This window comes from Nicotiana tabacum, chromosome 15 (assembly GCF_000715075.1).
Source record: "Nicotiana tabacum cultivar K326 chromosome 15, ASM71507v2, whole genome shotgun sequence".
NCBI lineage: Eukaryota > Viridiplantae > Streptophyta > Magnoliopsida > Solanales > Solanaceae > Nicotiana > Nicotiana tabacum.
Window position 1 is genome coordinate 107,625,563 of NC_134094.1, and position 23,242 is coordinate 107,648,804.

The 23,242-nt window shown below is 39.7% G+C and overlaps 1 protein-coding gene across 1 annotated transcript; it reads right to left on the reverse strand.

Moving 5' to 3' along the window:
• Nucleotides 1-959: 959 nt before the first annotated feature.
• On the reverse strand, nt 960-1,861 carry LOC107763031 (uncharacterized). Its single transcript, XM_075231694.1, has 2 exons — nt 1,793-1,861; nt 960-1,397 (listed from the first exon to the last, which is right to left on the reverse strand). The coding sequence occupies exons 1-2, from the start codon at nt 1,859-1,861 to the stop codon at nt 960-962; spliced, it is 507 nt and encodes a 168-aa protein (XP_075087795.1).
• Between the last annotated feature and the right edge of the window lie 21,381 nt (nt 1,862-23,242).

A 23,242-nucleotide genomic window follows, 5' to 3' on the forward strand; every position in this document is an offset into this window, starting at 1 on the left:
TTAGCGGAAAATTCACATGTAGTTTTAAGATGAAGTAGTTTGGTTATGATATTGTCTTATGATTGGATACAGTTGCATACTTACATCACGTTTTATGCTTTTTGTTTGGGAAATTTTTGAACAATATGTTTGAAATGCTAATGTTGAATATTACTTTTAATTGCGACTTGTTTATTTTCAGTTAATAGTGAAATTTTAAAAGTTTCAGATTTTGTGTAGTTTTGACTTTTCTACAGTTTTAGTTTTGTAATTTATACAGTTTTAAAATGTTTCGACAGGTTTTGCAAATTTAGCTGGTGTTGTTAAGTTGTTATAGTAAGTTTTGTGAATGAAGTTTTGGGGGCAGCTAAACTGTATATAAACTGCATGGCGACAGTCTATTTTGTAAAATTTTGTATAGTAACAGTCTTTTTTGTATATATTTTGTATAGTGACATCTATTTTGTATAATTTTTGTATAGTCACAGTATATTGTATGTAAATTGTATATACAATAGTGACAGACTATTTTTTTTTTTATATAAATAAACAAATTCTATTTTGTATATTTTCTTTATAGTGGCAGTCGTTTTTGTATATATTTTGTATAGTGACATATATTTTGTATAGCGATAGTTTATTTTGTATATCTTTTGTATAGTGACAGTCTATTGTATATAAATTATACAGTGACAGTCTATTTTGTATATTTTTTGTATAGTGACAATCGTTTTTGTATATATTTTATATATTGACATCTATTTTGTATATTTATTTGTATAGTGACATCCATAGTAGTATTTGGAATAAAACTTATATCAATACTTTCATTACGACAAAAATTAGTATCTTTATTCTAGTATCTTTATTCATACATCAGAGAGAATCTGATTGTAAATCTCATTATTTTTTCAATATTCTAATTGTAACATTCACAAGGAAAATAGTTACAAAATATTAAATCATTGTAGGAACATCTACTAGTTATCTCGAGCATTCTTGCATGTTATTCTGTTGTGTCCTTGTTTTCCACACAGTCCACAGGTAACTATTTCAGTATACAAATATTCATAAAGTCCCGTGCGTCGCGACTTCGTCGGTCTTCCTGATTTGCCCTTCACTATCGGTGGTAGGACCACATTATCTAGCACCTCTGTTGGAAAGTCCCATATAGTTTCATCTAGAAGTGGATTAACTGATACTTCATATGTCTTCTTGAAGTATTCCTTGGTGTAATAGGCAGAACAATATTTGGATGCTTCTATGTGTGTGTAGTCCAATACTATCATAGCATGTGGACAAGGAATCTCATCCACTTGAAATTGTTTGCACGAGCATTCCCTTTTTTGCATGCAGACTATGTTCCGTCTTTGTTCAGCATCCATTACTACATATACATAATCGGTTGAAGGCCTTACCTAAATTTAAATAGATATCATTAATAAAATATGGACATGACAAGTATTAATGCATTTTTGTCAAAGTAAGTTATTCAGGCGTATGAAGTAAGACATGATAAAAGAATATTTACCGTCATCTTCTGTGACAAACTGCTATTTTCCTTCAGTACGTCGTTATATTATTTTCCTAGGCCAGTAAATGTACTCATTGAAGTCATTCTATTTGTATTATTCCATTCCATAACCAAATTCATCATGTAATCTAGCAAACTCATGATTGGTAGCTCTCTTGCCTCTCTGTTTCTTGCATTGAGTGACTCGGCAATATTTGAAGTCATCATCATGGATCTATTAACAGTGAAATGCGCTATGGACCACTTTTCATAACCAACTTGGAATAGGTAATTCCTTACCTTCTTATCAAAGTTGTCCATATCTTGCATGAGGCGATTAAAATCTTTAATTTTGTATGCTCTGGCCATTGCAAAAAATATTTTCCTCAGCCGGTCATGGTTCTTCTTGAACCGCTTCTTTATGTTATTCCAAAGATGAAAGATGCATACACAGTGAGATATCTCTGGATACACAATCGAAGCACCCCTTAATATGCTTGTATGACGATCGGATACGATGAACATCCGTTCCCTTTCCCCAAAAACCTGTCTAAACATTTCAAAAAATCATTCCGAGGAACCATCATTTTCAATCGACAACAGCATATGCTAGAGGTAAAATTTTACCTGGTTAAGAAAATAAAAAAGCATCCACATGTTATTTTTGTTATACACGAATACGAACGATCTATACCATATATAACTATTATACGAGACTGTTGTCACACCCCTTTTCTATCCCTCCTTTTCTACCCCCCAAAAAGATATGTGTTATGTTATGGATTGTGGGTTAAAGAGTTTTTTCAATTAACGTGACCAACTTGAGTAGGAATTATTTTATTTACAGAGTCACCACTTGGAATTAATTTTTTGGTGTTCCAAGTCACCTTTTATTTAAATTCCTAGTCAAAGGAAGGTTTGACTCTATTATTAATTAGTCTACGAAAACAAAGTCCGGGTAAGGAATTCTGTTGACCGGGGAAAAGGTGTAAGGCATTCCCCGAGTCTCGTGGTTCTAGCACGGTTGCTTTATTGACTTAAACTTGACTTGAATTAATTTTAGTCAAACTGTGATTTATATGATTTTTATATTATACCTATCCGCTTTTATTTCTGGATTATTAGAAAAATTAAAGAAAAGTTTGAATAATAAGATGTCGTAACCACACTACGCAAGCGAATGCGTGATCGAGACGAAATTTATTAATTTTATCATAACAGCGCTACGCAAGCAAATTCGCAGTTATGGCAAGGATTATTAGTACATTATTACTTTTGAAAACGTTACTACACTTGAAGAATTAATTAAATATCAACTATCACGCTACGCAAGCGAATCCGCGATTTTAGCGAAAGCATTAATTAAATTAGAAATTAATTAAAGCTATTCATTTTGGTATGAAATTAATGAATTAATTAAAGGTTAAACATCACGCTACGCAAGCGAGTCCGTGAATAAAAAAGTTAAAGAATGCCTATTAGTGCCTAGCATTTAAATTATTTGGTACTTAATTATTTGAGAAAAAAATGTCTCAAGTTATTTGTCCAGCTATTATGAAAGTGTAGACCAATTTGTTTGCAAGTATTTGAAAAGACGGGTTATCTCACTTTGAGGATAGGCTAATTTGTTTGTTTTTATTTTATGAAAAAAAAATAGGCCACCACACGTGCAAATTCTAAAAGCTCAACATAAATTTTCCTTGAAAGATCACTTTTTCATTCAAATTAAAGGGCACTTTTCTCTATTTTTCTGCTTTTAGTTATTTCAATAGGCTTTTTCTTATCACTTTCAAAATTCGAATCCAAGCCAATAAGTACTAGTCATCATCCACTATTAAAGAAATCTATCATCTTAATCAATAGAATTGGCATAAGACATGAAATCGCATATATGATGCCTTTCAATTGAACTTAAAAAATAATTACTACCACAACTGTAGCTATTTGGCATTAAATTAAGGTGAAAAATGCAACAAAAGTGGCCAGTTTTGTAAAATTAACTTCTCAGGTACAAATGCAACAGAAACCTTTTGACATGAAGTTTGACAGAACACAGGTTCACCAATGTCAACAGTCCAATACTCTTCTTTCAATACTAAATATTATTGCCTCACTCATTCTTTAAGTGCACTATGATCTAAGTAGTTCAAACTAATATCAAAGAACATGGATACTCAGATCTGTCAACTACGAAATAAATTAAACTACTCGACTACAACAATAAAATGACCACGAGCATGCAGATCTTAGCACTCAAATATTCAGAAACTTCTTTGAATAAAATTGCTAGGAACAAACTAAAAGGCCCATCTTTTCATCATATTCTATTAAAGAAAAGAACCTGCATTACAAGTGTTTGAAAGATTACCTGAAAAGAGGAAATACAATACTAACAGTAGCAGAAATTCAGCAACATAAGCAGTAGGAACAACAGGGGAAACAACAGCAAAACAACAACTTGAGTGATCCGAGAAACAGCCCAGAAAAACCGACGAACTAAAGCAGAAAATTCAGCAACTTTTAACAAGGAAAGAACTAAGCAAACTGGCTTAAGAACCTATCAGGACCCAAACTAACTCTATCGTGATGGCGTCTATCGTGGAACTAGGCAAGCTGACTTATTTTCAAAACAAACCGATATTTTTATTTCAAAGATAATTTCAAGATTATTTAACATAAAAACCTTCGTAAAGTAGTTCAAATCAAAACAAAAGTACGAAAAAGAAAATTCTGACATCGGGGTGTCACTGGTCATGAGCATCTATTACAATTTGTCTGACAATATTGAGACTAACATAGTCTGAAAAATAGCTAAATTCAACTAAAGCAAGATAAGAGGGAGAAGAGCAGGGTTGCGATCGCCAGGTAGTTACCTTGCTATCCCCGAGAAAATCTGCAACAGGAATAGTTAACAGCTGCTACCGTGTCCAGATACGCCTGGATCTGCACACAAGGTGTAGGAAGTAACGTGAGTACTCCAACTCAGTAAGTAACAACAGTAAATAAAGACTGAGAAGTAGTGATGAGCAATAATGCAAGTAAATTTCATATCACAAAATTCAGTAAAATACAGCATGCTTTTAAAACCAGAGTTTGAATCAAATCAGCTCTTTTAAATCCAATTCCAGTAACATCATTTAAAGACATCTTTCAACAGTTTTCAAACAAAGCCTCAATGCAAAGGTGAGCAAAAATAATAAAATCATAATTAGCCCCTCGGGCAACATCACTCATATACAGCCCCTCGGGCAAACCTCACAATCACTCGTATACAGCCCCTCGGGCAGACCTCACCATCACTCATGCCTCCCAGTCACTCAGCACTCTGTACTTGGCACTCGCACTCAATATGTACCTGCGCTCACTAGGGGTGTGTACAGACTCCGGAGGGGCTCCTTCAACCGAAGCGCTATATCAAGCCAATCATGGCATAAATCAATGAGGCCCTCGGCCTATATCAAACATACTTCGGCGTGCAGCCCGATCCCATAAATATCCTCACAAATCAGACCCTCGGCCTCTCTCAATTATAAACCTCTCTACCCTCTCGGGCTCTCAGAAATAAAAAGTATTCAACCCAAACAACATTTATATGATGCATCAAAATAGAGTAATAAAGACTGAGTTATGCTGTAAATATGTATAAACATGACTGAGTATAGATTTTCAATCAAAAACAATGAGAGGATAGCAAGAAAAGACCTCTAAGGGTCCAAACAACACTGACATAAGGCCTAAACATGGCATCCAGTCTGATTTACAAAAATTGTTTCTAAAACACATAAGAATCATATAGTTTCAACAAAATATTCGACTTTACAGTTGATACGGAACGGACCAAGTCACAATCCCCAACGGTGCACGCCCACACGCCCGTCACCTAGCATGTGCGCCACCTCCAAATAGTAAAATGATAGAAAATTCTGGGGTTTCATACCCTCAGGACCAGATTTACAATCGTTACTTACCTCAAACCGATCAAATTCCTACTCCGCGATGCTCTTTCCCCTCGATTCGGCCTCCAACGTCCCGAATCAAGCCACAAGCAATACAATACGATCAATATAGGCTAAAGGAATCAATTCCACAAGAAAAATACTAAATTACAGCCAAAATCCGAAATTGGCTCAAACCCGCCCCCCCGGGCCCACGTCTCAAAATTCAAAAAAAATTACAAAACTTGAAAGCCCATTCACTCACGAGTCCATACATATAAAATTAATCAAAATCCGACATTATTTGGTCCCTCAAATCCTTAAATTAAACTCTCTAAAATCCCAAGCCCTAACCCCCTATTTTCACCCTTAAATTCAACTAATTAGATGATAATACAATGGAAAACACCATAGATAGGAGTATTAGAGCCTAAGCAACTTACCTCACTGAAAACCCTTGAATCTCCCTTCAAAATCACTCCAAAAGCTCCAAAAACCGACTTGAAAATGGTGGAAATGAACCAAAATTTGCAAAGTATTCTTTTTATACTTTCTGCCCAGGGCTTTCGCACATGCGGCTAAATATGTGCACCTACGGTGCCGCATCTGCGCAAGAACCTTCGCACCTGCGGAAAATCATTAAAAACCCCTACTTCGCACCTGCTCTCCATATTCGCATCTGCGACCACGCAGGTGCGGAAAAGACCTCGCACCTGCGGCCACTGCCTAACCTCCTCACTTCCGCTTATGCAGGCACCTATCCACATCTGCGGACTCGCAGATGCTACCTGTATTGCGCGCCTGTGGACCTAGCCTACCTCAACACTGTCCGCAGGTGCGAAAATACCAGTAGCAGCAGCTTCAGCTGCATTTTTCCAACTTCAAATAATCCGTTAACCACCCGGAATCAACCCGAGGCCCTCGGGACCTCAACCAACCATACCAACAAGTCATATATCAACATACAAACTTAGTCGAACCTTTGGAACACTTAAAACACCAAATTACACTCGGATTCAAGCCTAAGGACTTCGAAACTTCCGAATTCCACCAACGACGCTGAAATCTACTAAACCACATCCAAATGACTTCAAATTTTGCACACACGTCACAAATAACACCACAAACCTATTCCAACTTCTGAAATTCCATTCCAACCCCGATATCAAATTTTCCACTGCCGACCAAAATTGCCAAATTTCCAACTTTCGCCAATTCAAGCCAAATTCTGCCACGGACCTCCAAATCACATTTCGGGCGCACTTTTAAGTCCAAAATCACTTAACGGAGCTAACAGAACCATCAAAATTCAAATCTGAGGTCGTTTGCACATAAGTCAATATCCGGTGGACTTTTCCAACTTAAGCTTCTACTTCAGAGACTAAGTGTCTCAATCCACTCCGAAACTACCCCGGACCCGAACCAACTAACCCGATATATCATAATATAGCTAAAAAGCACAAAAGGAAGCAGAAATGGGGAAAATGAGGCTATAACTCTCGAAACGACCGGCCGGGTCATTACAGAACCCCTTTTTTTGGACAGTTTTTGCTTTCTTAATACTCACTCAACCGCTCTCAAATTTCAGCTCATTTTGGATGTTCAGTTCTTAAGATGTGTTTTTTTTTTTCAGAGTGTAGAAGATCTTTCAATATGTGTCCTAGAGTGTGTAATCCCTTTTCAGTGAGTAAGGATGTATATTCTAAGTGTAAGAGAGTCCTCTTTATAGGAGAAGAGCAACCCTTTAAATAGGAAAATAAAGTCAAATTTTTTGGAAAGATTTTGGTTCACCAAAAGTCTGTCCGAAAGACTGACTTTGTGTGCTAAACACTGTTCAAAATCTATCCAAAAGGTGAAAGGATAGCCTGAAAATCTACTGTGTCAGAAGCAAGGAGAAAAATAAAATCATTTCAGCCACCCTACTAGTAAAAGGTAAGCTACTAGTACACTATTTTATGATAAAATAACGTAAACTTCAGATGTTAACCATCAGCACCAAACTACTTGATTTTGAACCAAATCAAACTCAAACGACTAACAATCGACAAAACAGAAACAAGACTTCAAATGGAACTAAAACCCAAACTAACTAGATTAAAACAAATTGATTTGTGCAAAATAAACATAGAACAAACAATTGGATTCACAAACTAATGCTCAAAAAAGAATGAGCATCGTTAACAATCGGACGACGACACTCAACAATTAAACAATCGATTAACTAAGGAAACGATTAAACTAATACCCTAAAGATGATGTTTAATTAATAATAGTCTAACAAACAACTAAACTAAATAGAGATAACTAATTAAATAAATCTAACTTGAAACTCTAATTAACAACAAACCCAAAATAGAAAAATTAAAATCGAGAACTAAAATTAAAACCAAGAACTAACCTATTACTACTAAAAAAAAATCAGAAATTAAGTAAAGAGATGACGATTATACCTAACGAGCGTGCTTGAAGCTGTTCAAGCCACGAGAAGATATCGGAGATGCCAAGAAGTGGTTGCACAACCATGGAACGCTTATTTCATTTCGGTAGACACCAAATTCAATGAAATTAATGTCATACCAAAAGGAAATGAGCGTTCTTGGGTCAGAATTAGGCTAAAACAGAGGAGGAGAAGTGCGACAGTAGTGGCGGGTCGGCGGTGAGGGTGGCTGGCCGGCGGCGACGGGGATTTTGGGGGTGAAATGGGTAGGAAAATATAGGTCTCTCGGAGCTCTATCCATTCATGTATGTGTTGTAGGGTGGTGTTGGCCGGAGCTTCAAGAATTTGAGCCAAAAAGTGGCGGCTAAAGTTTCCTAGATCTAAAATTCAAGGAGTTTGAAGAGGTTTTGAAGGAATTGGTTTGGAGATATGGAAAGAGGAGGTTGTGGAGATTACATGGTATGAATTTGGAGGTCTTTGGAGGTGGTCCGCCGCCGGTGGGTGATTTCCGGCGGCGGCGGAGAGAAGAGAGAGAAGAGAGAGAAGAGAGAGGGAGGAAGAAGAAAGGAATTATGGGGGAAATGGGGGCAAAATTTCAACATTTCTAAGTCTTAAATACCTAGTTGGGAGATTAATTGTGGACCATTGGATGAGGGAGAGATGAATGGATGAGATTTAATCTTGATTCACTTAATAAAACAACGTAATTTCATGATGAAACTACGCCGTTTTGGACCAAGTTTTGGCCAGCCATTTTGGACTGGGTATGGACGAATTGGGCTCAAAATTTGGGCCAATTTTGGCTCAATTTTAATTAAAATACACTAGCCCAATCCCTTTTACCTCTAATAAAAATATAGTCTTATTTAGTCCTAAAAGAATATACAAGTAGAAAGAAAATCTTTTTGGTATATATAATTTAAAGATGCAAACTAAAATATACAAATAAAAGGTAAAAAGTATTTTTGGTACTTTTTAATTAAGGAATTCACACATAAAAATGCGCAAATAAATTCAAAGAAAAACAAAAAATAGCTAAAATCATCCAAAAGTTATTATTATTATTATTATTATTATTACTTTTTTTTTGGGAAGAGCGTGCAAAAAATTAGGTATTCACAGTTGCCCCTCTTTGCTCGAAAACATGAAAAGTTTTCGTGCAAAGATAGTGAATGCCATGATTAACTCTTGCTTGCCTATGACTCTAATGAATGCATTTTTGAAAAATGTGACTGAACCTTGCTTCCGAAGTTACCTACATATCCTTGGTTATAAAGGAATCAGGTCTTTGTAGTTCTAGGAAAATTTTGGTAGCTGTGACTACCAAGCACTAGAGTTAAGACTGCTGCTTCTTGTTGTTTTTGTTGTTGTTACTGTTACTGCTGCTTACATCAAAAAGAGAAGAGAACTACATATCCTTGCAAGCTAAGAGTTGTAAAATTCCTATCTAAGAGTCTTGTGGAGTCAAATATTGATTCTTAACATGCTCGCTTGTGTTGACTTTGGATTGGATCTTGATGCTCTTTGAAGAAAAGATTATTGCTCAATCTCAATTGCTTGCTTTCCTAATACAAAATTGAGAAGATGAATCTTGAGACGTCGAGTTGCTGACACATTATCAAAGCTGACTCCAACTATCTTCTGATCGAAAGACTTCTTTCTTATGATGGAAATTGGAACTGCAAGCTTTAAGTCGACGAAATCTGTGCTCTACGGCTGGGGCCAGTAAAGCCATCAATGACGAACAAGACGAACAAAATTTTTCTGCCCCAGTTTGGCACTAGGAAAATTTTGTGAGTTATTAGATAAAGCTATAAACTATTTATTTTGTTGAAAGGAAGTTAAAGACAATAGTATAAACTAGCTATGTGAGGATATGCAACCACGAGAGGTAGTAACTTCTGTCGCCCAAAGGAAATGGAATTAGAGGATGGTATCTTATATTACTGACAAGGGAATGTAACCAGGGATTGGCATCCTGTATTACTGGAAAGGAACGTAACCAGAGGTTGGTACCCTGCATTATTAGAAAGGAACGTAACCAAGGGTTGGCACCCTGTATCACTAGGAAGAAATGTTACCAGGGGTTGGCACCCTATATTACAAAGAGGGAACGTAACCAGGGGTCGGCACCCTGTATCACCAGGAAGGAATATAACCAGGGGTTAGTACCCTGTATTACCGAAAAGAATGTAACCAGTGGTTGGTACCCTATATTACTGAAAGGAATGTAACCAGGGGTTGGTACCCTGTGTTACTAAAATGAATGTAACCAGGGGTTGGTACCGTGTATTATCAAAAGAAGTGTAACCAGGGGTTGGTACCATATATTACAGAAAGGAGTATAACCAGGGGTTGGCACCCTGTATTACTGAAAGGAGTGTAACCAGGGGTTGGCACCCTATATTACTGAAAGGAGTATAACCAGGGGTTGGCACCCTGTATTACTGAGAAGGAACGTAACTAGGGGTTGGTACCATGTATTACTAAAAGAAATGTAACCAGGGGTTGGTACCCTGTATTACTAAAGAGGAATGTAACCAGGGGTTGGTACCCTATATTACCGAAAGGAGTGTAATCAGAGGTTGGCACCCTGTATTACTAAAAGGAGTGTAACCAGGGGTTGGCACCATGTATTACTGAAAGGAGTGTAACCAGGGGTTGGCACCCTGTATTACTGAGAAGGAATGTAACCAGGGCTTGGTACACTGTACTACGAAAAGGAATGTAACTAGGGGTTGATACCCTGTATTACTAAAGAGGAATGTAACCAGGGGTTGGTACCCTGTATTACCGAAAAGAGTGTAACCAGGGGTTGGCACCCTGTATTACTAAGAAGGAATGTAACCAGGGGTTGGTACCCTATATTACGGATAAAGTGTCGAATCCCTCTAGGCGAAAGTGTTCTACCTGAGTTAAGCTAACATAAAACAAGCCTGAGCAAAAAGTACTTCTACCCGAAAACATGAGCTGGAACCCCCTAGGTGAAAAGGTTCCACCTGAGTTAAGCTACGTGAAACATCTTGAGCGAATAGTACTTCTACCTGGAACTATGAGTTGGATCCCCCTAGGCGAAAAGGTTCTACCTGGGTTAAGCTAGGAAAATGGGAGGTATGAACAGTAGTGATACATGCTGCAAATAAAAAGAAAAATGGAGATTTTAAGGAGCTTACGTTTGGTGACATTTGTCCTTTGAGAATCGCCATTCTGCACTGCTTTGATCCTGCTTCAAACAAAGAAATATTTGTGAGTTTTTAAAGTAGTGGTCGGTATGTTGCCTTGATGCCCTGAGTAGTTTGAATTCACGGCCACTCCGCTGTCGAAGAACTGATCTTGTCAGCGTGGTACCGAGGTGCTCGGATACTCTGTATCTCTTTTTGAAGACATTTTCTTTCTGACGTTGCCCCTGGCTGTTTCATACCCAGATGTCCATGGTACCGCTAATTCTTGTCCCTAAGGCAAGGCAATTTTCCTTTAAAATCAAACTTAGTTGTCTTGCACCCAGAACCAATTTGTGTTTGTAGTGCTTATCAACTTTTCCCATGAAGCAAGTCTTGCTTAGGCGACCTTTTCAGTTTCTTTGAGACAATTTGTCCGCCTTATCAAAAGATATCACAAATGGATTCCTGCCTACGTCAATGTCGTATATGCTCCAGATTGTGCTCGGTATTACGGGGAAATTGTAGCCAGTTTTGCAGCCATTTCTTTGCTTTGATTTTGATGCAAGATTAGACCGAAAGGGAATCAAAGAAAAATTATGGGAAAAATAGAAGAGCAATTGAAAGTAAAAAAAAGGAATTGTGTCTAAACAAAAGGTGTGCATTTTGGGGAGAGGAATATGGAGACTTATCTGGAGGCCTGTGCCGACTTCAATAAATCATGACATGTATTTTGGACTGGATGCCTGATCCATCTGAGCTATCTAATTCTAAAAATCCCTCGCAAATGTTCATCTTGAAACTGTCTTGGTTGTGCTCATGCCGGAACATCGAAGACCCTCATTCGGCTAGTAGCGGCCTTTGCGGGTTTTTGCTAACTAACCTCTCTCATTTCTCTACTCATCGTCGCCTTATGGTGTCCATCTGGGTTTTCACCAATAAGACTCTCTCATTTCTCTTCTCACTGTCGCCTTACAGTGCTTATATAGGTTTTCACTGATAAGACTCTCTCATTTATTTTTTCTTTTCTTTTATTTATTTATTTTTTTTTTTTACTAAGATACTGCATGCGGAAGGTTTCCCAACGCTCTTGGCATGGGGACTTCAAACATTCTCAAAGATCGATCAGAAGTTCCTAATAGGGAAAAGGCAAAAAGAACCTTGAAATGAATTACAACTTTTGTAGACGTTTTTATAGGAAAACCCGTAAAATAAAACAAACTTCTGCCCCAGTTTTGGAGTATTCGGAATATGGATTTTCATTGTGATGGGACCGAACCCAGGGTAAGGCTGCCTATGTATCCTTTCGGAATCAGGTCGAACGTAGTTCAATGAACTCAGAAGGTTTGTTGTATGATTTTTTTTTTCTTTTACAAGTACACGGGTTCCAAAAGAGGGAAAACGAAGAAGACAAATACGGCTCACAAAGTTAACAAAAGGGTGACTCCTATTTGGGATAGAGACCAATAATAGCCTTCGTCATCTTGATTTGAGAAAATAATGCGTGAAAGTTTTGCAGTGGGTATATATCAAACATAATATCTTTTGACTGCATCTGCATTAATCGTCATGTCTGGTACCCGTCCTTCTTCATCTACCAAATGCAAGGCCCCTTTTGGTAACACTTTCTTGATGATATAGGGTCCTTGCCAGTTTAGGGAGAACTTTCCTTTAGCTTCTACTTGGTGTGGAAGAATGCGTTTCAAAACAAGTTGGCCTACCTCAAAGTGCTGTGGACGCACTTTCTTATTGTAAGAGCGTGCCATTCTTTGCTGGTATAAATGGCTGAAACATACTGCTACTAGCTATTTTTCATCAATCAACATCAGTTGTTCCAAACGGGTCTTTACCCATTCTGTATCTTCAATCTCCGATTCCACAACGATCCAGAGAGAGGGAATTTTGACTTCGGCCGGTATTACAGCTTCCGTTTTGTATACCAACAGATAAGGAGTTGCACCAACAGATATGCGAGCAGTCGTGCGGTATCCCAAAAGAGCAAAAGGAAACTTTTCATGCCATTGTCTAGAACCTTGGATCATCTTTCTAAGAATCTTCTTGATGTTCTTGTTTGCCATTTCAACAGCTCCATTGGCTTTTGGCCGGTAAGGGGTAGAATAGCGATGCACAATTTTAAATTGCTCGCATACCTCCTTCATCAAATGACTATTTAGATTGGCTGCATTGTCAGTGATAATGGTCTTTGGAATACCAAAGCGACAGATGATGTTGGAATGAACAAAGTCTACCACTGCTTTCTTGGTGACTGTTTTGAAAGTGATGGCCTCCACCCACTTGGTGAAGTAATCAATTTCAACCAAAATTAATCTATGCCCATTTGAAGCCTTTAGCTCGATTGGCCCAATAACATCCACTCCCCAAGCAACGAAAGGCCAAGGAGAGGACATGGGATGCAACTCCTAAGGAGGAGAGTGAATCAGGTCACCATGAATCTGGCATTGGTGACACTTGCGAACAAAACAGAAGCAATCTCGCTCCATTGTAAGCCAATAATACCCTGCCCGCAGAATCTTCTTCGCCAAAACATATCCATTCATGTGAGGTCTACATACCCACGAATGCACTTTACTCATGATTTGCTCAGCTTCTGTGGCATCTAAGATCTCAACAAGTTCAAATATGGGGTCCTTTTGTACAAAATTTCCCCATTCATGAAGAAACCGCCGGCGAGCCACCTTATAGTTCATTTTTATCTCCCTTGGCATGCTCTGGGTATTCTCTTATTTTCAAGAATCGTTTTATGTCATGATACCATGGTTCACCATCTGGTTCTGTCTCAATTGTATTGCAGTAGCCGTGTTGATTCCGAACTTGGATTTCTAGTGGATCGATATGAGTGTTTCCCGGATAAGGAAGCATCGAGGCTAAAGTAGGCAAAGCATCGACTAGCTCCTTGTGAAACCTGGGAATGTACCTGAACTCGATGGATTTGAATTTTTTGCTCAAGTCTTACACACATTGTCTGTATGGAATAAGCTTGATGTCTCGAGTCTCCCATTCTCCTTGGGCTTACCGGATAAGCAAGTTGGAATCTCCCATAACCAATAGTTCATGCACATCCAGATCGAGGTCCATTTTCATACCCATGATCCAGCCTTCGTATTCTGTCGTATTATTGGTACAGAAGAACCGAAGTTGGGCCGTTGCAAGGTAATACTATCCAATAGGTGAGATGAGGATTACCCTGATCCCAACTCCTTTGATATTGATAGCTCTATCAAAATACATTTTCTATATAGGGTTGTCATCTGGAACTACTTCCTCTATTGAGTTGTGACCTCTTCGTCTGGGAAGTATGTGGTAACTGGCCTGCACTCATCATCAACTGGATTCTCTGCCAAATAATCATCCAAAGCCTGTGTTTTCATCGCGGTGCAAGTGACATAGACGATGTCGAACTCTGTGAGCAGGATTTGCCATTTTGCGAGCCTGCCAGTGGGCATTGGCTTTTGGAAGATGTACTTCAGAGGATCCATTCTGGATATAAGGTAAGTAGTGTAGGCCAAAGATAATGTCTCAACTTCTGAGCGACCCAAGTGAAGGCACAACATGTCCTTTCTAAAAGGGTGTACTTAACCTCATAATTGGTGAACTTCTTGCTCAAATAATAGATTGCATGTTCCTTTTTGGCTGTTGCATCATGTTGCCTCAAAATGCATCCTAAGGAATTATCCATCACCGATAGATATAAAAACAAAGGCCTACCGGGTTCAGGTGGGACTAGTATAGGGGTTTTGACAGATAATCTTTGATCCTGTCAAAAGCATTTTGGCAATCGTCCGTCCACTTGATAGCAACAACATTTTTCAGCAACTTAAAGATGGGCTCGCACGTAGTTGTGAGCTGAGCAATGAACTGATATAGTTCAACCTCTCGAGCAAACTCATGACTTCCTTTTTGTTCTACGGGGGTAGTAGATCTCGAATGGACTTTATCTTAGATGGATCCAATTCGATGCCTCTCAGGCTGACTATAAAACCGAGGAGTTTCCCATATGGAACCCCAAATGCACACTTGGCTGGATTAAGCTTAAGGTCATACCTTCGAAGCCGTTCAAAGAACTTTTTCAAATCGCGTACGTGATCAGCCTGTGTCTTTGATTTTATGATGACATCATCAACATATACTTCAATCTCTTTGTACATCATATCATGGAAAATGGTAGTCATGGCCCCCATGTAAGTTGCCCCTGCATTCTTCAAACTGAATGGCATGACCCTATAGCAATAAGTACCCCAGGAGTGGTGAAAGCGGTCTTTTCTGCGTCATCCTCATCCATTAGAATCTGGTGGTACCCGGCATAGCAATCCATAAACGACTGTATCTCATGCTTTGCGAAATTATCTACAAGAATGTGGATATTTGGCAAAGGAAAATTATCCTTCAGACTTTCTTTGTTCAGGTCTCTATAGTCAACACAGAATCTAGTTTTTCCATCCTTCTTTTGCACAGGCACAACATTTGCTACCCAGGTGGTGTATCAGACAGCTCTAACCATATTGGCGCTTAGTTGCTTCATTATTTCCTTTTTGATTTTATCACTCATGTCCGTTTTAAATTTTCATTGTTTTTATTGGAGTAGTGAAAAATCAGGATATGTGGGAAGCTTATGAACCACTAGATCAACACTTATACCCGGCATATCATCATAAGACCAAGCAAACACATCTCTTTATTCAAATAAAAGTTGAATCAAGGCATCTCTGATTTTTTGATCAGCGTGAATGCTTATCTTTGTTTCTCTAACTTCTTCCTGACTTCCGATATTAATTGGCTCAGTTTCATTAAGGTTGGGCTTAGGCTTGTTTTCAAATTATTCCAACTCTCTTTTTATTTCCTCAATAGCCTCATCTTCATCATACTCAACCTCTTGATGCATTATTTCGAAATTAGACAGCTTTTTAAGATCTGGGCGTGAATTCTGCATGCATGTCATTTTATTAAAGTCGGCATTAACAAAACTGAAATAGAAACAAAATGACAGGAATTAGGAAAAGGAAAAGATACAAAACTTAATACGAAACTGAACTGCTTTTCATTGAATTTGGAAGGATAGAAGGGTTAAAAACAAAACAATGATACTGAGATGTTTGGATTACAACCCTCAAAGTAACCCAAAGTATAAAAAAGAAGCTGCAAAAGCAAACTACCAAGACTCCTTCCTTGTGGGGAGAGGAGTTGCTTCCCATTTGTTGACCATGGTGTCTGGGCCCATTAGTTGCATATTGGCACGACTAGTGCCTTCATAAGCTTGGATTATATTCACTTCAGAAAACATCTGGCTGAGGCTATGGCAAATTTCATCAATGTTTGCCTGCGCCGAGGAATTTTGACCCTCTTGGAGTCGTGGCATGACAAAAGTGTAGAAAATGTGAGAGATAGGTTGTTTCAAGACCCATTCATACTTTTTGCGGTGCTTGGCTTTGTCTTCATCTGCTTGTGTTGGCCTGACGCCTAAACCAAAAGTACCCTGGTTACTGAACGGAGAAATGGGCTCCGGAATTCCTTGCAATAATGTCCCCAAGCCTTTTCCTGGATCATAACCTTGTCTCATCATAAGTGCAGCCACCATTACAGATATGGAGGAAAGACGAGGATGCAGAATGGGCTTTCCTTTCTCAACATGGTCCACAACAACCACTTAAAAAGCCTGAGAGACAATGGACTCAAACCCTTACTTGTCCTTAATACAGGGGATTAACGGGTCTTTATAAATGGACGACTCGTCTTCCCCGTGAACAATAATTTCTTACCTGTCATGTTCGAATTTGAGCATCTGATGTAAGGTCGATGGCACAGCTCGGGCCGTATGGATCCATGGCATTCCAAGAAGAAAGTTATAAGAAGTTTCTATGTCCACTACTTGGAAGATAATTTCAAAATCAACAGGCCCAATCAGGGTGAGGTTGATCTCCCCAATGGTATCTCTCGTTGATCCATCAAAAGTCCGGATGCGAACATTGCTGGGTCAGATTCTGTCTGTAGTGATCTTCATGCTTTGCAAGGAAGAGAGAGGAATATCTACGCTCGAGCCTCCATCAACCATGACTCACTTAACATAATGCCCCTCACATTTGACAATCAGGCGCAAAGCCCTATTGTGCCCAGCTCCCTTTTCGGGAAGTTCATCATCAGTAAAGGAGATTTTGTTCACCTCAAAATATCTGTTGGCCATCTTCTCTAACTGATTCACGGTGGTCTTCTCTGAGACATGTGCCTTGTTCAGGATTTTAATTAGTACACGGGCATGCTCTTTTGAGTGTATGAGAAAATATAACAGAGAGATTTGGGTAGGAGTCTTTCTCAGCTGGTCAATGATTGAGTAATCCTGAACTTTCATCTTTTTTAAAACTTCTTCCGCCTCTTCTTCAGTGACTGGTTTCTTTATTGGCAATTGGCCTTCTCTGATTTGCTTGGCTTTCCTCAACTCTTCTAAAGAGTAACACCTCCCCGATCAAGTTAAACCTCCAGTTTCCCCCACTTCTTCTATGATTTCCTTGCCCTTGTAGGTTACTACAGTTTTGTTGTAGTTCCAAGGAATGGTTTTCGTGTTTGTCACATGGGATTGTATGGCAGGCTTGATTATGATCGGCTCTGTTATACCCTTCGTACTGCCATGATTCTGCCTTCTGATGGGGTGACCTCCAAGGACATACAATTTTGGGATTGGAGCATTGGAGCGAATTTCCAACCTCGAGATTTTTGGAACAAATAAAGTTGCCTTCCCTGAGCTCTGGGCGCCTTTCACAATCAATGGCACATCTCGGCTTGGACTTACTTCCAGTCATGTTCCTTCTTGAATGGTTCCCATTGTAATTTCTGCTCGGCCAACCGGCTTGTATTCTTGATCTCGTCCAATCATTCCCACAAAATAAACATTGTTGTGTGTTGGCAGCGGGTTGTTTGTAACATTAGGAGGGTCTTCGCCATTTGTTACCACAATCAAATTTTCCGCGATGAGTCTTTCTATGGCTCTTTTCAGAGTCCAACAGTCATCAGTGCTATGCCCTGGGGCACTTGAATGATATTCACATCTAGCATTTTCTTGAAATCCATGTGAATCGGGATGCATATGGTGGGGAGCAATGGGTCCAATCACGCCCATCTGCTTTAGCTTCTGGAATAGACTAGAGTATGATTTAGCCAATGGAGTGAATTTTTCCACTGGCCTCTGCTCTCGACCATAATCCTGCCTAGAACGAGCATTGTAGGGTGCCCAAAAATTTTGCTGCTGAGGTCAGGGGATCCTTGGAGCTAGTGCCCGTACCTGTTGATTGGGAGACCGAGCATAGGATTGAGCATTAAACATTGTAAACTGTGGTGGGCCCACAGAGTACTGAGTAATTGGCGGGGGATAATAATGTTGAGGGCAGCTGGATTGCCCCTGCTGAACTTGCGCATAAGGGTGCGATGCCCTTCTTTGAACTTCCCTGGATCCCGAAGTCATCATGGACCCTTCATCTCTCTTCTTTCTATTTGCCAAACTTCCCAACCCATTTTGGATAGCTTAGGTGGTGGCTTTGAGAGCAGATTGACTTACAATTTTGCCAGTCTTGAGGCCATTTTCGAACATCTCTCCTATTTTGATCGCTTCTGCAAAAGGTCTACCCATCGCGGACATCATGTTCTGAAAGTAATCAGGCTCTTGAGCCTCCAGAAAAATAGTGATCAACTCGTGGTTATCCATGGGTGGCTTAATTTTAGCCGCTTGCTCCCTCCACTTGATTGCATACTTCCTAAAGCTTTCAGTCGGCTTTTTCCTCATATTGGACAGGGAATTGTGATCCGACGCAATGTCAATGTTGTATTGAAATTGTTTGACGAAGGCCTGGGCCATGTCGTCCCAGACATGCCAGTGAGAGATATCTTGGTCAATGAACCATTCGGAGGCTACCCCCACAAGACTTTCCCCAAAATAATCCATCATCAATTCTTCTTTTCCCCCTGCACCCCTCAGCTGGTTGTAGTACCTTTTCAAGTGAGCGATAGGGTCGTCGTGTCTATCATTCTTCTCAAATTTTGGGGTCTTGAACCCTGGTGGCAAATGGATGTGAGGGAACATGCATAAATCACTGAACGAAATACTTTTGTGACCACCTAGTCCATGTATGTTCTGTTCAAGATTTTTCATTTTCCTGGCCATCTCATCCGGCTCAACCATCTTGGCAGGCTTTTCATTTTCCACTGGTGACTCGTACTGAGGAGTTTGATTGTATGGAGCCGAGACCCTGAAAGCCATATTTGGAGAGCAGTATTGGCCATCATAAGCATGATATGGTGGCTCATTGTTTGGCCTCGTCACAGGAGGTGGTGGCAGTATTATGTATACCGATGTGCTAGACACGACTAGAGAAGTGTTCCTGATGGTGCGACTGGAGGTCGCACGTTAGAGGTACCAGGAGCAACATGGAGGATGTAGTTTGGCACATACCCTAGTGGTAGAATATGATCACTCGTTGCTTGGAGCGGTGGTTGAGTAGCCAGGGGTACGGTGAAAGTTCCCTCTGAGGGACCCTAGGGTGGAGGCTGCCCAGAAACCCAAGCTTGATATATATCAGACAATTGTTGTCTCAATTTTCTTATTTCCTTCGACTCTTGCTCAACTAACTGACCCTGGGGGTCGTCACTGACCAGCTCGATCTCAGCATCATTAGCCATTACTATCGTTCCCTTAGACTGGTGAAGTAATGATGTGTTGCCAGTTTCACCACAAACCAACGACCTTAAGCTTACTATATAAGAAACAACAAACGTGTTAGGGTTAAGCATTTTATAGATATGAATCACACGTAATATGCAATGCTCCTATCGGTATTACTATTTCTAACATGCTCTTGGAGGCTTCATGTTTCATTCCGTCTTATCGGATTGTTTCTTATTGACGCTCTTATTTTCTTCTCTCCCTTTTTCATTTCACTCACGCCTCATTTTGATCCCTCATTTTAGAATCGTTGAAAAACAAATATTTTGATCGAACCTTTTGTGGGTTGCCTACGTATCATGTCGCCACATGAATCAGATCATTACGTAGTTCAGGGACATGACCATTTTCAAATTTTTCTGAAACAAAATCTTTTTTTATTATTATTAATTTTTTTTTAATATAAGACCCAAAAAAACAAAAATTACATAAAGACAAACATCTAAACAAGAACGGACTTTTTAAGATAAAAAGCAAAACAACAAGACTTAACACACTAAAAGACTCTTATAGACTCAATGACAATAAATGAACAATCAAAATGGATGGCCAAGTAAAAGGAGACTCTGATTTCTGCAGGAGAATCCAACGACATCACCGTAGTCAGAGCACTTATTCCTACGGCTGACCCCCAACATCGCTATATATCCTCTCTAGGTCTGCAGATATGTGACGGGCGATGTTCAATGATACTTTGGCAAACCGCTCAGGCATCATTCCCTGGCAACTCCTGCATGCTCGGAAGGTGTATGTGGCTACCTCAAGGATCTTTCTCTTAATGCGTTCCTGAGCCAAATGCAAGTCTTAATTTTGCTGACCACGGGTCTCAGCTAGATCCAGCGCATCATGCTCGCGCTCCAAGGCCATATCTCTCTGGCGCCAAATTTATAGGGACTCTCCCTCTAACAAATTGATCATACTTTGGTAGTGATGTCTTTCTATTTCAAACTCCACAATTCGGCGTTCCTAGTTTGACTCAACTCCCCCTATCTGATCCCTCAGACCTTGGATTAACGGAGCGAAACCTCTGCGCTCATGATCCCGGACCACCTTAAACTGGTCTTCTCTTTCTTCATGTTGTTGAGCGGTAGTGATCACTTTTTCTGTCTAAATTGAGCTTTGAGTGCTTGCCTCTCTTGTGCCCACTGAGCCTTTTCCTGCTCGAAATTAGCCTGTTGTATGTCCATGGCTTTTTCCAGAATGCCTATATCTTCTTGTAAAATGTCAATACGGGATTGGTACTCTTGTGCCACTTCCCTTCTGGTTTCTCTAACTCTGGTCTTGATCTCTTCCTCCCAATCAAATACATTCTGTATGGTTCTTTCTCGCTTTTGTTCTGGGATAGCCTGGTTGTGAAACCACTCAAGGTATGTGAAGCTTACCTCCCCACGTTCACGATCAACTACCATCTCGTCCAAGTCGAAAAATCGACCACCGAACCAAACCTTTTGTGCATATGTCTCCCTTGGAAGTTCCTCTCCTTTGAATTCCCACACAAAGGGATGCATGTCTTCAATCGGGGGCCTCTTTTGCTCTCTCCCTAGTTGGCGTATGACACGTAGGGGTGTGTAGGGTTGGAAGCCTCTAAAACCCATGAGTATAAAGAACGGGTGATACGTCGACATATGCATGGCCCTAGCAGAAGGGATCCAATAATAATTCCAAGTGATTCTATCAACACTTAATGAACCAAGTAATGTTCGCCAGGCCCTCAACCCCTCTAGAAGATTACAATTCGCGGCCCTGTCCGGGTGACATCCAATGTAATTTAGCCAATTATCATTGAAATTTACTACTATTGGATGATGATAAAGGTGCTCTATGAACCACATCTGCAGTAGAATGTTGCATCTCTTGAAGTAATCTTTACCGTCTTGGCAACGGGTCAAAGCTCAAAAAATATCTCCCAGAATCATGGGAAGAATGGTATGATCCTCGCTACTTTGCAAATACGAGACTACCGCAGCCAATCGAATTCTGATGTGCCCACCACGCTCTGGAAAAACCATGGTCCCCACAAATGATATCATGAACGCGAAGATTCTCAACTCCCTCCAGGCGTCGTAACTCAATTGGTTGACGGATTTTGTGCCTGAGAAGTTCTCAAACCCTTTCTCGTCCGCAAATCTATCATAGAAATATTTCAAAGGAACCCAACCTTCATCCAAGCAACCCATTGGAATTCGACGGAGGCATAACCTTTTCAAAAAGTTGTTCACACCAACTTTTCTCGGAGCAGCAGGCTTTTTCCCATGAAGGTCTCTTCCCAATCCGGTAAACCCACCTAATTCTTCCAATGTAGGCATCATTTCACAATCTTTGAACCTGAAGACACTGTTTACGGGGTCCCAAAAACCCACTAGGGACTCGATTAAATCTCTGTTAGACTTAATTTCCATGATGGTTGGGAGGAACCTGAGGTGCTTAAATACTTGATTTCGTTCCCATGTAGCAAAACCAAGCCACCAATTACGGAGACTACTCGGGGTCTTATCTCTGATCAAGAACATAGGAGGTTTCTTGTCCCTTACCCTTTTCTGACTGCTTTTTTGTGGAGAATTCATGGTGAACCTAAGAATAAGACAAAAGGGATTCATGACTTACCTAAACTATATGCAAAATATAAAAAAGGTAATAAGACTCGATCTTTTTTTTTTTTTTTGAAATTAGCCAACACAAAAGGTGAAATGATAAAAGTAGGAAAAATGGCTATTATTACGAAAACAACCCTCTGATACTTCCACGGAAGGCTTAAAGGATGTCTCGGCAAAAAGGGTCAACTATAGGGACAAAATGATAAAAAGTAGACAAAATAAATTAAAAGGCTATTCTTACGAAAACGGCCCTTCGGTACTCCCGGGGAGGTTCAAAGGCTGTCTTGGCAAAACAGCCGGAATACGAGGACAAAATAGTAAAAGGTGACAATATTAGCATTTTTTTTTTGAAAAATGTGGGCTGAACCCGATGGAGGTTGCCTATGTATCTCACATCCGGTGAGAATTAAACCCGCATAGTTCGGTGAAACCGAGTATTTTTCTCTTTTGATTTTTATGAAAATTAATATTTACACCTCATGCCAGACTACTACAAAATCTTAGTAAAAAGGATTATTTGTACTAAACTAGGAGAATGATTTATTTATTATTATTATTATTTTTAATAATAATTCCGCTAAACTAATTTTCTAAAGCCGTTCAACAATGCAAGCAAGCCTTCCAAATGATGTAACAAGTAGCACATAAGTGAACATGATGGTCTCAAAGAGGATACCTGTCTTATACGGACCCGACCCCTGTGCCGAGCTTTGCTAAGTCAAATGCATGTGATGCAAATAAAGCGAACCTACTAGGGATATCCGGCATGAGGTTTGTTCTTCTAGGTTTAAATCTTATTGGAGAAGGTATCTAGACTGGCTTACTCGAGCGGACAACTCGAGCCGAGGAGAGTCAGCGTACCAGTAGGATTGCTTTTCGGCTTAGCTGGTGGTGCTCCCGGCCT